This window comes from Dromaius novaehollandiae, chromosome 24 (assembly GCF_036370855.1).
Source record: "Dromaius novaehollandiae isolate bDroNov1 chromosome 24, bDroNov1.hap1, whole genome shotgun sequence".
NCBI lineage: Eukaryota > Metazoa > Chordata > Aves > Casuariiformes > Dromaiidae > Dromaius > Dromaius novaehollandiae.
This window is the reverse complement of record NC_088121.1, coordinates 9,644,553-9,657,656: the sequence shown is the minus strand read 5'-3', so window position 1 is coordinate 9,657,656 and position 13,104 is coordinate 9,644,553. Positions and strand designations below refer to the sequence as shown.

The following is a 13,104-nucleotide window of genomic DNA, read 5'->3' as shown; positions in this document are numbered from 1 at the left end:
GAGGGGTCCCGGTCCACCCTCCTTGCCCTGCTCCTCCGGGAAGGCAGTGGTTTGCTGCTGGTTTGGGAAAAAAGGCACCTCCAAGAGCTCCCGGCTGCTCCTGCCCCTCCAGCATCCAGTTCTCCGGGCCGCCGGCGTCTACCAGCCCCCGGAGCGAGCTGATCCGCTCCGACCCGCCTGGCTTTGGTCCCTTGCGGGAGGGCACGAAGGGCAGCGGCTTGGGGACTCGCGAGGATTTCTGGTGCCGGTCCGGTCCCTCTCCCGGCTGCTCTACACACTGCGCCTAGGCGAAACGCGTGCCTGCCCGGCCCTCTCCTGGGAAACCCCTCGCAGAGAGGGGTTGAACCACCCACGGGGGCTGCGAGTCCCAACACGGCCAGCATCGCCCTTCTGAAAATGCCAATTTTTCTGTTGCACTGCCAATTTTTCTGTTGCACTGCCAATTTTTCTGTTGCACTGCCAATTTTTCTGTTGCACTGCCAATTTTTCTGTTGCATTGCCAAGCACTGCCTGTTGCAAAGAATCAGCGCAGCGAGGTAGAGTCACTACCTGCTGGGCCCTGCAGCTGCAGGGACGCGGGCAGTGGCCCAAACCTCGGCGAAGACGCCGGCATCCCCGGCTGCGATCCCCGGGGCTGCCAGGAGCAGAGGCAGGATTGGGCTGAAAAGGGAGAACAGTCAAGCCTGGAAAAATTGGGGCGGTTGCTAGAGAAACTGCCCATCAGTGCTGGATAAGGGCTGCCAAGGACACAGTTTGCATCCGGAGCCTGTTTTTTGAGAGTGCAGAGAGGGCAAGGTCGGAGCCAAAAAGAAAAGAGCTTATGGAGGGAATAAAAGCGTCGTGAACTTGGGGAAGGGGCCAAGGAAGCGGCGAGGAAGGACTTACTCTGCACGTAAAAGACCCCGACTTTGTCAGCGTCCGAGACGGGAACGTAGAGAAGGATTTCGTATCCCCGGGGGAGTCTCTGCGGGCCTTCGGTCCTCAGGACCATCCGCGACATGTCCAGCAAATCTGGGGTTGAAACACAGACGAAGTCAGGGTGCGGAGGCAGCCCAATCTTATGCACCGCATAAAAAAGAGGACGGGAGCGTGATCCCGCGTGGGAAGCTTGCTCAGCGCTTCGGGAAGCACGAGTCAGAGCAGTGATCGGCCCGTGGACACCGGTTCCTAAGCAAAACTTAAGCTGCAAAAAGATCAAGCCTGGCTCAAGGAGAGAGGAACGAAAGAGCTTTTTTGCACTGCTCGTTTTTGAAGCGGAGCCTCCGAGGGTGCCGTTGGGCCTGCGTGGCTCTGAACTCAGGCTCCGCAAGCGCACAAATGACCTTTTAAAGCTTAACAATACACGAATAACATGCAATTCTCTATTTTTTGTAAGAATAGGCCCTCTAGCTCTGATAGTGAAGCAGTTTTCCCGTTCACAAGATGCTGAAAGGCAAAACTCAGCTATTTTAGCCAGCAGAGACCAAAAGGATGTGGAAGCTGCATTAACGATGTAAAACGTTAACGTTTGGCTACTGAGATACGCAATTTAGGCTGCAAAAATCATCTCTTCTCTTGCTGTCCCATGGTGTCATCAGCAACAGGGTGACGGAAACACCCCGCAGTGCTTTTAACCCGGCCGTGAGGAAGCGGGGTTGGGGACGGCGGAGGGCCGCGTACCTTCTTTGCTGAACACTCTTTCGTCATCGCAGTCCAGCGCAGGAGTGAAAGGGCTTTCCTTGTCGCAGTTCACGAGCAGGATGGCCCCCTGCCCATCCGGGCCCCACGTCCAGGTTGCCTAAAATACATCGCCTTGGCTTAGCGAGCGGTTGTCACAGACCGGGACGTGCCGGGCACCGGTGACGTGACCCAGGAGGAGCAGCCAGACCCGTGTTTGGGCTCCGGCTTCCTTTCTACGTGCCAAGGGCTGGGTTTGCCCATGGACCTGGCAATAGCATGAGCTGCCAGGTTGTTTTGGCTGCTCTGCTTTCATGGATTTCCCCCCTTGACAGCGGCTGCTTGTCCTGTACGGGCAGACATGGGGACAGGCAGAGCGAGACGGGGCTGTTCCCATTTTCCTCCTGCAAAGCTCTGCACTCCCTAACTTTCTCTTCATGTCAGGAAAGCAGAGGCTGGGTTACCTTCCTGGGGTTGTTCTTCTCCACCACTCCATCCCGATCGGCATCGACGTCCAGCGAGATCCCTGGGAACACAGACACCCGCAGTCAGGCCTTTCCCCGGCCCCGGCTAAGGCAGATTTTGCAGGCAATGCATCTCTGAGCGGGGCCAAAGCATCTGCTTGGGATTCCTGCAGTGGGATGCATCCTCTCCTCTGGCAGAAAGCACCAGGAGCAAGTCCGCGGAGGTGGCACGGGAGCTAGCGACGGACCTGCGCTGGGAGGAACGAGCCCAGTGCTCCTGGGAGCCAGCCCGAGCGGTTTCGAGACCGGTGGAGAGATCTCTGTGGGCTTTGGGCTCCACATTACCGGCCCTGCTCGGAGCAGATGGCCTGAGTTGCCCTGTTAAACGAAGCGGTTCATATTGACGCTCTAGATATTACCTAGGCCCGGGGAAAACACACAGTGCAGGATGATTTATTTTCAGGGTTTGGGCCGGTCCCAATATTCACCCCCCCGAGAGCGCCTGAGAGCACGGCACGGCATTTCTCTCGCCCTCCGCTCCTTCCCTCCAGACACGCTGCTGCTGTGGCAACACGCTTGGATGTTTTCCATCGCGCCGAGGTACCGGAGGGAAGGCGGATTGGGTTTCCAGGCATGTTTCAAGGCACCACGTGAGAGAGCCCAACGGGTGCAGAAGCTGTTTTGCTGCTAAGGCAGGGGGAGGAACAACTTGCAAAACCGTACGGCTTCTTTCAAGCAAGTATTATCAAAGCAGGGGAAAAGGATGGAGGAGTTTAGCTCTCAGAGTGTCTCCCACAGCCCTCTGCACAAGGACTTGCACCCACATCGCCCTGCTAAGCCCTTGAAGGTGACAAAAATGGACTTCACTGGGGCGTTTTTGGAGCAACGAGCTCCTTCTCGTGTTGTCCATGTGTGCTGTTGGCTCTCTCCGTGCGCAGAGCCGCCCGGGTCGCGCTGCTTGCTTTGCTCCCCAAGAACGGGATTTTTGCAACTCTGCAAGCGGGCGAAGAGGGATCGCGGCTCCGGCTGTGCCGTTGCAAAAGCATCGTACTCACCGATGCCCGTGAGGAAGACCCCGGCTTGGTCGATGGGCTGTCCTCCTCCTTCTCCGTAGTAGCTCACGGTGACCTGGAAATACCCAAACACCCATGAGGAGCAAGGGCAGGGTGACAGCGCCCGGTGCCTGCGGTCCACGAGATCCCGGCGCCCCGCTTTTCACCTTGTTGTCGTTGACCTCCGCGCTGGCTCGGCTCATGCTGAGTCTCAGCACCGTCCCCTCCTCGAGGGGCCACCGCGGCCCCCCGTTCCCCGGCGCCGCCTCCGCTCGCTCCCCGGTGACGACCTCCACGTCCACCGCTTCCGTGTGCTTCAGGCTGAAGGAGACCGCGCCGGCCGGAGCCGCTCTGCAAAGACATTTTCGGAGGCTTGTGCTCAGCTGAGGCAGCCCCAAACTTGCCGAAATTCGGAGTTTAACCCAACCCAAAATGCTCAGGTCCCAGAGCAATTACTCTCACTCCTCGAGACGTAACCAAGACCAGACACGCTGGCATCTCCACGCTAGCCACCAGCTCCTCGCTACCTTCCCGTCCTCCCAAAAAGCTGCACGTAACCATCACTGCCTGGGAATGCTTTAAGGGACCATTTTAGGGCAGAACATGCTCTTTTGGGAAAAACAAACCTATTTCGCCAACATTGGTTCTTTTTAGCTCATGAAAAACTAGATTGTTATCTATTACAATTAAGCATTTAGTACTGCCGGAACAAAAGAGCTTGTTTTTCTGTTTCAAAGTTCATTTGAATTCAGATTTTTTTCTGTTTATTTTTAACCTGAGTCAAACCCATTATTTAATAGTTCGCCCTAAGAGCATTTCAACTGAGCCGAAAGCCTTTGCCAGAGGATATTCAAATTTAGGGGTAATTTGTCCGACCTAGAAATAGCAAATATTGCACCACTCCCGGCGTGACCTGCCCTTGCCTTTCTCGAGCCACTCAGCAGATCTCCCTCGCCTCTCTTGGCTCCGGTCCCTCTTTTCCCCTTGTTTCCAGGGTTATTATTTTGGGGAGCTCGGACTGCAAGGTCCGGGCTCGCTTTGAGCGTCGGCCTCGCCAGCATGCGTGCAACCAGCCCCGCTGTATCGCCGTTACGGCATCCTTTACCGCGCTGGCACGGCCGTAAAACCCTGAGCTGGGGGTGGGAGGAAGAGGAAATCTGAGCGCTCGCTTGCTGCCGTCTGGGCATTTCTGAAATGGTTAAATTGCATTCAATTCCCCCTGCAAAACTGGTTTATTTTCCTTGTTTCAGGGGCTTGGGGATCCCACCGGGAGGAGATTTGACGAGGAGAGAAGCCAGATGAGCTGTAGCTGGGCTGTTTGGCTCCAGCATCGAGGGTGAGACTTGCCTAAGCAGCTGGGTGAGGACTGGCACTGCCCATGACTGACTGGAGCAAAGTATTTGAACTTGATATGTTTTCTTTCCTCTTGGGGAACAATTGTTTTGGGGCCTTCTGAAGCGCAGCTATGTTTTGCCTTATGGGTGTGGGGTTTAAGCTGCGATAACTTGCACGCTCTTCCAGGACGCGGCTCGTCACCAGATCTGGGTTTCCTCTCGTCTCCCGGCTGCATCGCCTCCTTTGCCATCTCTCCCCATGGTCTCCTGCTCTTTCCTCCCATGTCCCAGCCCCGCTTATTCCTCTGCTCTGCACCTTTCCAAGGGAAAATCGCTTGCTCACTGGAGCTGTTGACCACGGACGGATCGAGCTGCCTTTGGAGGCCGTACCCTGGGTAAACGCTTTCTTTGTGTCGCGCAAACGCGGACGCCCGAGGCTCTTTGCCGGGACTTGCGCGGATTTGCAAAGCCCGGGGAAGGATCTGCCCGCTCCTCCGAGAGCGCTTGCCCTGCCAGCGCCAGCCTGCCGGAGGTTAACAGGGCGACGTAGGCTGGAGCGCGGGCAGCTAAAACACTTCCTCTCCCTCCTGGATGATATCCACCGGCCAGCCGGGGCTTTTCAGGAACAGGTTTGCGGCTGCACGGCATCATCTGGGAATCACGAGTCTCTGGAAATGAAGCCACGGGATGCCTCGGGGTCGTGGATATTAGTGCCGCAGGACTCGGAGCAAGGTGCAGCCCCGCGGGGAAGCGTCAGACGGGACGGGAATCGCTCGGACGCGGTCTGCACCAGGTTTTAGCCCTGGAGAGGAGCTGGCTCTCTCTGCAGAGGGCATTTTGCTTAGTGCAGGGTCAGACCGGAGCTGCGTCTTCTCCTGGCCGGCAGGACGGAGGTTTCCCCCATCCGAAAACCGGCAGGTCCCGGGAGCGTGTGGGTCTTCCAGCAAGGGCACGCCATGTGCTGGAAAGCGAGGCTGCTTCCTTGGGGAATTGCGTTAAATTGCACGGTTGCCCTCGGCAGAAGCAGAAGGAAAAATGGGGGGGGAAAGGGAGGAGCGGGGTAAAGCATGGAGGAAAAGAAAAGGGAAAAGTCAAGGCGCAGGAGGGGAGGGAGAGGGAAGAGTTAAGGCGTCCGACTCACCCGCAGACATCGGCGGAGATGCGGGTGCCCAGCACGCACAGGGCCTCGATGCGGGTCCCGTACTGCAGCCGGAGCGTGCGTTCCCGCAGCATCTCGCCGCTCCCGGAGCCCGGACGCCGCCGACGATGGGCACGCATGCCCCTCGCACCTGCTGCAGGTGGGAATGAGCCCAGGGCAGCACCCTGAACGGGCTCCTCCTCCCTCCTTCGTCCCCGGCACGCCTCCCTCCTCCTCTTCCTCTACTGGACCCATAGAAAGTCAATCACTCTTTTCCGGGGGGGGGGGGGGGGGGCAGGCCCTCCCTTGAATTTGGGACAACTCCTTTGCCCCCCCCTGGCTGGATTGGACCCTCTGAAGCCACATGAGAATGATCTCAGCGGCTTGGGAGGGAGGGATGGAGAGGGAGGGCGGCTGGCCCAGAGCCCGGCCAGCTCCCAGCCCTTTGCAAGGAGCTCCCCCAGCTGTCCCCAGCCCTCCGTCCCTGTCCCCTGTCCCCGTCCCCGTGTCCCCGGCCAAGAGGTGGATGCGCAGTCGGCCACGCAGGGGGGTTTTGCAGCGCGGGTCGCGCTCGGGGTTTCGGCTGGTGCCTGCGACCGCGGGGTATCGGGTAGCTCTCGCGCCGTCCTGGCCGCGGCCCTTTTCCGTCGCCTAGGGAAAAGCTCTTTGGAAGAGGAGCCGGGTTTTCCAAGCCCTCAGGCTGGCAGGACGCTCCTTTCTTCCCTGCTCCTTTCCAAAGGGAAGCTGGGGAACGAGCTGCCTTTGCTGGTGCCAAAATGGGGAAGATGGAGGTGATTTTAGACAATGAACACGCTGTTTTGCCGCCCCGGCAACGCAGCAAGTTGTGTTGGGAGCAATTGCTGCCCACGCGAGCGTTTGCATTGTGCATTAACATGAAGCTAAATATTCATTTAAAAACCCAAACTTCTTCCCCAGGTTTTGGAATAACCTGCCTCAAGCAATTAAAAAGCGGGAACCAGAGACGTTCGGTTTGTTTATCCCTATTCGTGCTCCTTTTAGGCTTTTCTTTTCAGCTAGGGCGCAGTGAGCAAACTCAAATACAGTTCCTCGTCCAAACCGGATCCTTTTTCTTGCCGTGGCTTGAGCAAACAAGCACGCGACGGGGGCTTTTCGATGCCGAGTTTCCCTGATTTCCTGCCCATGCTGAATAAGTTGGTGGCAAGAAACGCGCTTTATTCAAGGCCGTATGTGTTATCACCAAAGAGCACAAGAAGGAGGTATAAACCACCACCCTCTCGAGCTCTGCCTGTCTCGGGTCATCGTGGTTAGAGCAGCAACGGCCCCGTGCGAAATTCAACGCGGGGACACGCCGGTTGGGGTAAGCGGAGCCCGGTTTAGACGCCCCGGGCCGATACCTGCCCACGCCTGCAGCCCGCAGCTAGAAAACGCCTCTCTTCTGAGAATCATCGCTGTTTTACCCCGATCTATTTAAACCACCGGCTTGCAAGAAATACCGGTGAAAGAGGAACCAGGAAGAAGGAAAAACAAAAACGAAAAACAAAAAAAAACCCGAACCAAACCCGTGCGGTGTTTGCACAAGCCGGCTCTGTCCGCCAGCTCGTGGCTTTGCATCGCGCAGGACTCACCGTGCTTTTTTTTCCCCCTTTTTCCTCCGAAACCAGCCATCGGCGGGCGTCTCCCTCGCACCGTGCTGGCGTCGCGGCCGGCCGGGCCCGCAGGGCACCGATGTCCTGGTGGAAACAGAGGCATCCAAAGGCTATTTTGGAAGAAGGCGAGCGAAGAAAGCAGCTTCTCTTTCGCCACTCTCACTTCCCAATTCCTACGCTTGGGCATTTAGCGTTTCCGTTGCCGGCAAGGAAGCTGAACGCTATTTTAAATCCTCCCTTTTCTTAAAAAAACAACAAAAAAAACCCCCAAACCCTCCCGTCTTCCAGCAAGACCCCAAGATCACCGCATCGCTGGGGATTTTTGACGGCAGCACAAGTGTTTCTTGAAACACGGGCGCTTCACCCTCGCGGAAAAGGCCTTTTAGGTGCTTTAGAAATGACTGCCTTTCGCCCAAATCGGACCTAAAGCACCCAGTCCGCTTCCCAACCTGGCTTTGCCTTTGGTTTCAGCCTTTAGACCCGCAGTGCCGCAGCGGTTCACGACCGCCGCCGTCTTCGCCAGCCGCGGGCGCCCGGGACGTCTCGGCATGCCGCTTGCTCCGGGGTCGGATAGCTCTGGGCTGGCGGGCGGCTGCTGTTACCCCTGCGGTTTCGAGCTTTTTAGCTACATTATTACCTAACTTGTTGTATCTTGGGTTTTGCTGAGCTTTGTGCAATTGTGCGCTCTCCGCATTTACAGCGAAGGATTAGCAAACCCGAGAAATTAAGGCAGAACGAACCCTGCGGACCTGCAGGAGAGGGGAAGGAGTGCAACCCGCTACCAAATCTGGGCTTGAAACGTGTAAAAATAGCCCGGAGCCAGCCCAAAACCGAGGAGAAAGCAGCTCCTCGCCACCGACGCTGTGTCCTCTTTGCTCCTCTTTTGCTTTGGGGGGGCTGCCTGCTTTCGGGGGGCCCTGGCCCACCCCCGGGGTCGGCGGGGATGGAGGATGGGGGGGACCCGAGGCCCCGTGGGGACAGAGCGGTGGTGACGGCACTGCTGCCCGGTCCCACTAGATGTCACCTGCGTCCTCTCCCGCTTGTCCCCAATGTTCCCCCCTCCCCGAGCTTGAGTTTGCGAGGGAAAAAGAGGGGAGAAAGCCCAGTTTTAGGGCAAAAAGGAGGAGGGATGAGAGGGGGCTGTGGGGTTGCAGGAGGAGAGCACCGAGCTGTGGTTCCCACGGGGGCGTTCACCTTCCACCAGCCCCCTTCATCCTCCTCCTCCTCCTCCTCAAAGGGCGTCGTGAGCTCCCAGCTGAGTATCCGAAGGGGCAAACGGCTCCGGGAACGGCCTCGATTGCCCCCGGAGGGCTTGCGGATGGGGGCCGGCTCCTCCGCATCGTCCCCTCTCCCCATCCCGGTCTCTGCCCGGTTCCCGGTGAGGCTTTCCCGGCCGAGCGACTCCTTTCTGCTCGCCAGCGAACCCCGGGGAGCCCGTAGGGGAATATTAAGGGTTTTGATCTTCACCCTGGGGCTTTCCAGGCCTATCTCGCCGCTCTTTGCCCCGAGTCCTCCCGGCGCCGGAGGAAGGGCAGATAGGATCAGGCAGAAGAGGCTGGGACTAACACCGCCGCGTTGCCTGGCCCCGCTCTGCCCGACTCGCATCCCTCTTGCACAAGGGGCGACAAAAGCACCGGCGAGGCTCAGGCCACGAAGCCTGGGAAGCTCCTTCCACCATCTACTAAACAAACCTTGGTTTACAAAGCGAGAACAGGATTTGCCCAAGGCTGTTCTTGGCACAGGCTTTGCCTCGTGCTATCGGGTAGGAGATCGGACGTGGTGAACCTTCACGGGGCGTATGTATATATGTGTACCCACAGATGTCTGGAGGCTCGGGGTTTCACAGCTATAGTCAGTCTGGTCAGAGGAGTTTTCAGGTTTTTAGAAATCAGATCTGCAAGATTAGCAGCTGCTGCACATCAGCTTCTCCCCTGCTGATCGATCTCTGCGTGTCCGAGTTTAGAGGAGCCGGGAACAGGTATCGGCACAGGAGCTTGCAGACGCGCTGGAGGGTTCATCCGCGCGTGTTTCCACTCCGGCCTCCCCTCTCCCTCCGCCTGGGCGATGGGAAAGGCTCACGGTGCCCCACGCACCGCCCCGCGTCTCGTCCCTGGTGCTGGGAGGACCAGGGCCAGATGGAACCAGGACCAGTGGAGAAACAGGTGCCAACAGGCAGGAAGGGGACAGGAGCTCTCTTGGTGTCACCAAGCGTCTCTCCGGGAGAGCGCGGCGTAGGCTGTGCAGCATCGCAAACCTCTTCCAACTTTGTCCGAAACCGCTTGGATCCCATGCAGCATCTCTCATCCGCTGCTTCGAGCCATGCCGAGATCCGCTTGGATCTGTTGAAGTCTCCTCCCAGGAGCTCCCTGAGCTGGCGGTGGGAAAAGCCGGCGTGAACCCGCGTGGCTTGGTGACCATTTCAGGTGGCTTGGCCCGGTGGCCCCGAGCAGCGCCCGCGTGCTCGGTGACGGCAGAGCGTGTCGGGCCGGCACCGCACCGGGATGTGGCCGTAACCCGGCCCGACGCCGCGCTCCCGGCAGACACCGGGCCCGCCGGAGCCTTCGGCCGTGCTCGGAGGCACGTGTCGGCACGGGAGCCTTATTGCAAAGAGTAGGAGTGCAACGTGCCCCCGCGGCGTCCTTGCTAGCTGACCTTTGCGTTTAGGAGGTGCGAACAGGTGCCCGCATGAGTCAGGCCGGGCGTAAGCCACCACGCGAGCCGCCCTCCGTCCCCTGGCAGCCCGCGAAAGGCGACGTTGCCTCCGCGGGACTTTCCACCAGCGTTGGCTTGGCTTTGCAAGCCGAGCCTCTGAGGGCAGCTGCGACCCGCGAGCAGGCTCAGCTCGGAGGCGGCCGGCAGCGCGGGCACGGAAAGCACGCGGTGGGCAGCGGGCTGAATCAGCCGGCGCGGATTCGGGACGGCATCCGCAGCGGGACGATACCAACCCGCCAGGGCGGATGAAGGAGCTTGAGCTACGCCGAGAAGATCCGCGAGTCCGTTGCTGGCTCCGTGGGAGGCATCCAGCCCACCGCGGCGAGGAGTCGGTTTATACGGGCAGCAACCTCAGCGCGATGTGGGAGAGCGCGGGATGCCTGGACACGGGCACCGGTGCATCCCACGACGGGACCTTCAGCAGCGTTGCATGGCAGCTCCTCGCCCTCCTTAGAAATCGCCAGCCGTTTCCCTCAAAAATGCCACCTCGCCAGGATCGGGACCAACCCCTGTCGGGTTTTACCGGGACGGAGGCTTTAAAGAGCTTTTGATGCCGGTCCAAACCAGGCGTTGTGTCCTTCCTCCCCACCTCTGGCCGCGTGTCAGCAGGGAAGGGGAAGGCAGGTTCCCGGGAGCTGACGTGGCACCTCCTGAAACCTCCCAAGCTCAGGTGCACGGGGTGCTGCTGCCACGCTCCACTGGAGGCTTTGCGCTTTTTCGGGAGGCTCTTCACGGTACAGCTACACAGCTAATGAAATAAATCCTCCGGCAAACACGAGCGGGACCTGATAACTGGTTCGATGCCTTGTTCTACTGCCGGCAATTAGGTGGACAAGGCGCTTAAAGTTACTGCAGAGGCAGGGGAAGAAATAATATGTAATTATCAGCTTAAAGAGATTATCAGACTTTCCTTGACGGAGTGACGGGGCAGAACTGGCGACAAAAAACGCCCCGCGGGGATCGGTGCCATTAGGGCTCGGGGACCCGGGGCCGCCGCGGGGCTGCCGGCGGAGCACGAGGGATTGGCGTCGGGTCCGTCCTCAACGGGCTCCGTATCGGCGGGGCAATCGCTCCAGCTCGGCGAGCTCGCCCGCCCCAGGGCGAGGTGGCCGTGCCTCCAGCCCGTCTCTGCCTCTGATGACAGAGGAAGCAGTTCAGCCACGCGACTCGGAGCTGGATGTCTGAGGTTGGGCAAGACCAGAGTGGGAGATGCCTTCAGCTGGTCCCCACCCCGGGGGCTCCTGCCCCCCGGCCTCCCACACTTGCCGCACAACCGCCTCCGTTCAGCCTTGGGACCCCACGTGTTGGCTGGGGGGTCATGGGATGGAGAGAGAGACCGGGGTGCTGTGCTGGTGAGTGCTCCTCAACCCAAATGGTCCCCTCTGAAAGGTGTCTTCCCTACCAGTTGCAGCCAGGGGCTCTGATCCTGCCCCCTCCCACGGCCCAGAGCAGCGGACGTCTCCATCAGTGGTGTGACGTGGGCACCAATTTTGTGTCTCCCAACAGTCTTACTAGCCTGGGTAATGATGCATGGAGAGGGTGAGGTCCAGGTTTGTGCCGGAGCAAGAGCTCCAGCAGCTGAGATTGCGTCAGAAGAGGCACGAGCGCCTGTCCCCGTGGTCGCTACGACCCGGCTGGCCCCGTCCCGCAGCCAGCATCCTTCCCCACGCTGCTGGGGACGTGCCATCCCCACCGGACACGGGCTGTACAAGTTGCCTGGTGAGAACCAGCGTTCGGAGACCCTGTCCTGAATAAGGGAGACATCAGGCAGAAAAACACTTGAAGAACACCCAAAACCAAGCCTGGCCGAGCTCTTGGGTGGCTTGCCGTGGCCAATCGAATCCGATGGAGAGGAGCATCCCTGCGTGTTTCCTAGGAAACCGTGTGCCCAGCACATCATAGGGGTCTGAATTCACCAACTTCTCCCTGATCCATCCTGCACCGGGAATCTTAATAGCAGCCTCTTGAGACAAGGTGTTATTAGGAAGAAACACTCAGCACTGAATGGGTTTAGATGATTTAAAATTGTAATCCTCCCTACTGCTGCATGGGCATGTTGGAGCTAATAGCAGGTGGAGGAGGAAGAAGAGGTGAATGTAGCTACCACCCAACGAAGGCAGTGTGGATTAGGCTTGGGAGAGCAGCTGGAGTTACTGTGGCTGCTAAGAATGTGTCGTGACTAAACATGAGTCTGGCTGCACAATTGGCAAACGTGAGGTTTCGGCGCCACGGCTTCAGCCCATCTCTCCCGGCTGGATAGGATCTCAGGCAGGTTTGGTGGGAACACCGCTGCTCCGGCACGAGGAGAAGCGCACGCTTCTAAGACCGAGCTCCAAACCCCTGGAAGCCAGAAACCACCGTTCTCCACGTTTCTCCAGACTACAGACCGTAACAGTGTGACCCCGTGGGGATTAAGGTGTGTTTTCTGTCCGGCACAGGGCTCAGAACCAGCCGAGCAGGATGAGATGCCAAAATTGCAGCAGACGGCAAGCTCAGCACCATGCCTGGTCTAAACCAGTGCAACCAGCAGCCACGCAGGGAAATCAAACCCCCGGTGTTACATAATGCTCTGCTGGCAGAGGCCTTGGTGTAGCAAAACTCTTTGAGGACAAGATGGGCTCCTGTCTGGAGTCCATGCTGACATTGCTTTTTGCCCCAAGTGGACCGCTTGAAGCTTTTTAGGGGTGTGCGAATGGGGTTGGTGGTGTGGTCTTCACGGGGTTCAGTGTCACCTAGGACTTCTCTGCCCTCGCTTTCTCTCCCTATCCATCACTCGTGCCTCTCTTAAAGCGGGAGCCGCTTCCCGGCTCTCCAGGTCCTGGGCCAGCACCTAGCGCAGTGGAAATCTTCTTCATGACTAGCAGCAAGATCCATATCGCCCACTTTTACGCTTTCAAAGTTAGTTAAGTCTCCTAGGATCGCCTGGAGAGAGATTAGTATCTCCAGAAGGCGATTTGTTCCAATGACTGGGACGTTTGCCGTGCGATGGGATCAACCTGGAGGTGCTGGTCCCTTCCCTGTGGGAGCAGAGACTCACTTTGCCATCAGGCATCTCCGGCAACACAAAAAAGCCACATTAACAAGCACCGAGTCCCCAGTGCTTCTCCGTGTCCAAGCAAA

General features: G+C 58.6%; 1 protein-coding gene across 1 annotated transcript in view; it reads right to left on the bottom strand.

The window, feature by feature from the left end:
- LOC112994551 (protein-arginine deiminase type-2-like) overlaps window positions 1-7,306 on the bottom strand; it is a 29,429-nt gene extending 22,123 nt beyond the window's left edge. Inside the window, exons 1-7 of the mRNA XM_064497142.1 lie at window positions 7,252-7,306; window positions 5,648-5,798; window positions 3,340-3,523; window positions 3,176-3,248; window positions 2,121-2,182; window positions 1,660-1,777; window positions 886-1,011 (exon numbers count right to left, since the gene is read on the bottom strand). Coding sequence (XP_064353212.1) covers window positions 886-1,011; window positions 1,660-1,777; window positions 2,121-2,182; window positions 3,176-3,248; window positions 3,340-3,523; window positions 5,648-5,798; window positions 7,252-7,291 — 754 coding nt within the window. The 5' untranslated portion in view covers window positions 7,292-7,306. The remainder of the gene's footprint in view (window positions 1-885; window positions 1,012-1,659; window positions 1,778-2,120; window positions 2,183-3,175; window positions 3,249-3,339; window positions 3,524-5,647; window positions 5,799-7,251) is intronic.
- Between the last annotated feature and the right edge of the window lie 5,798 nt (window positions 7,307-13,104).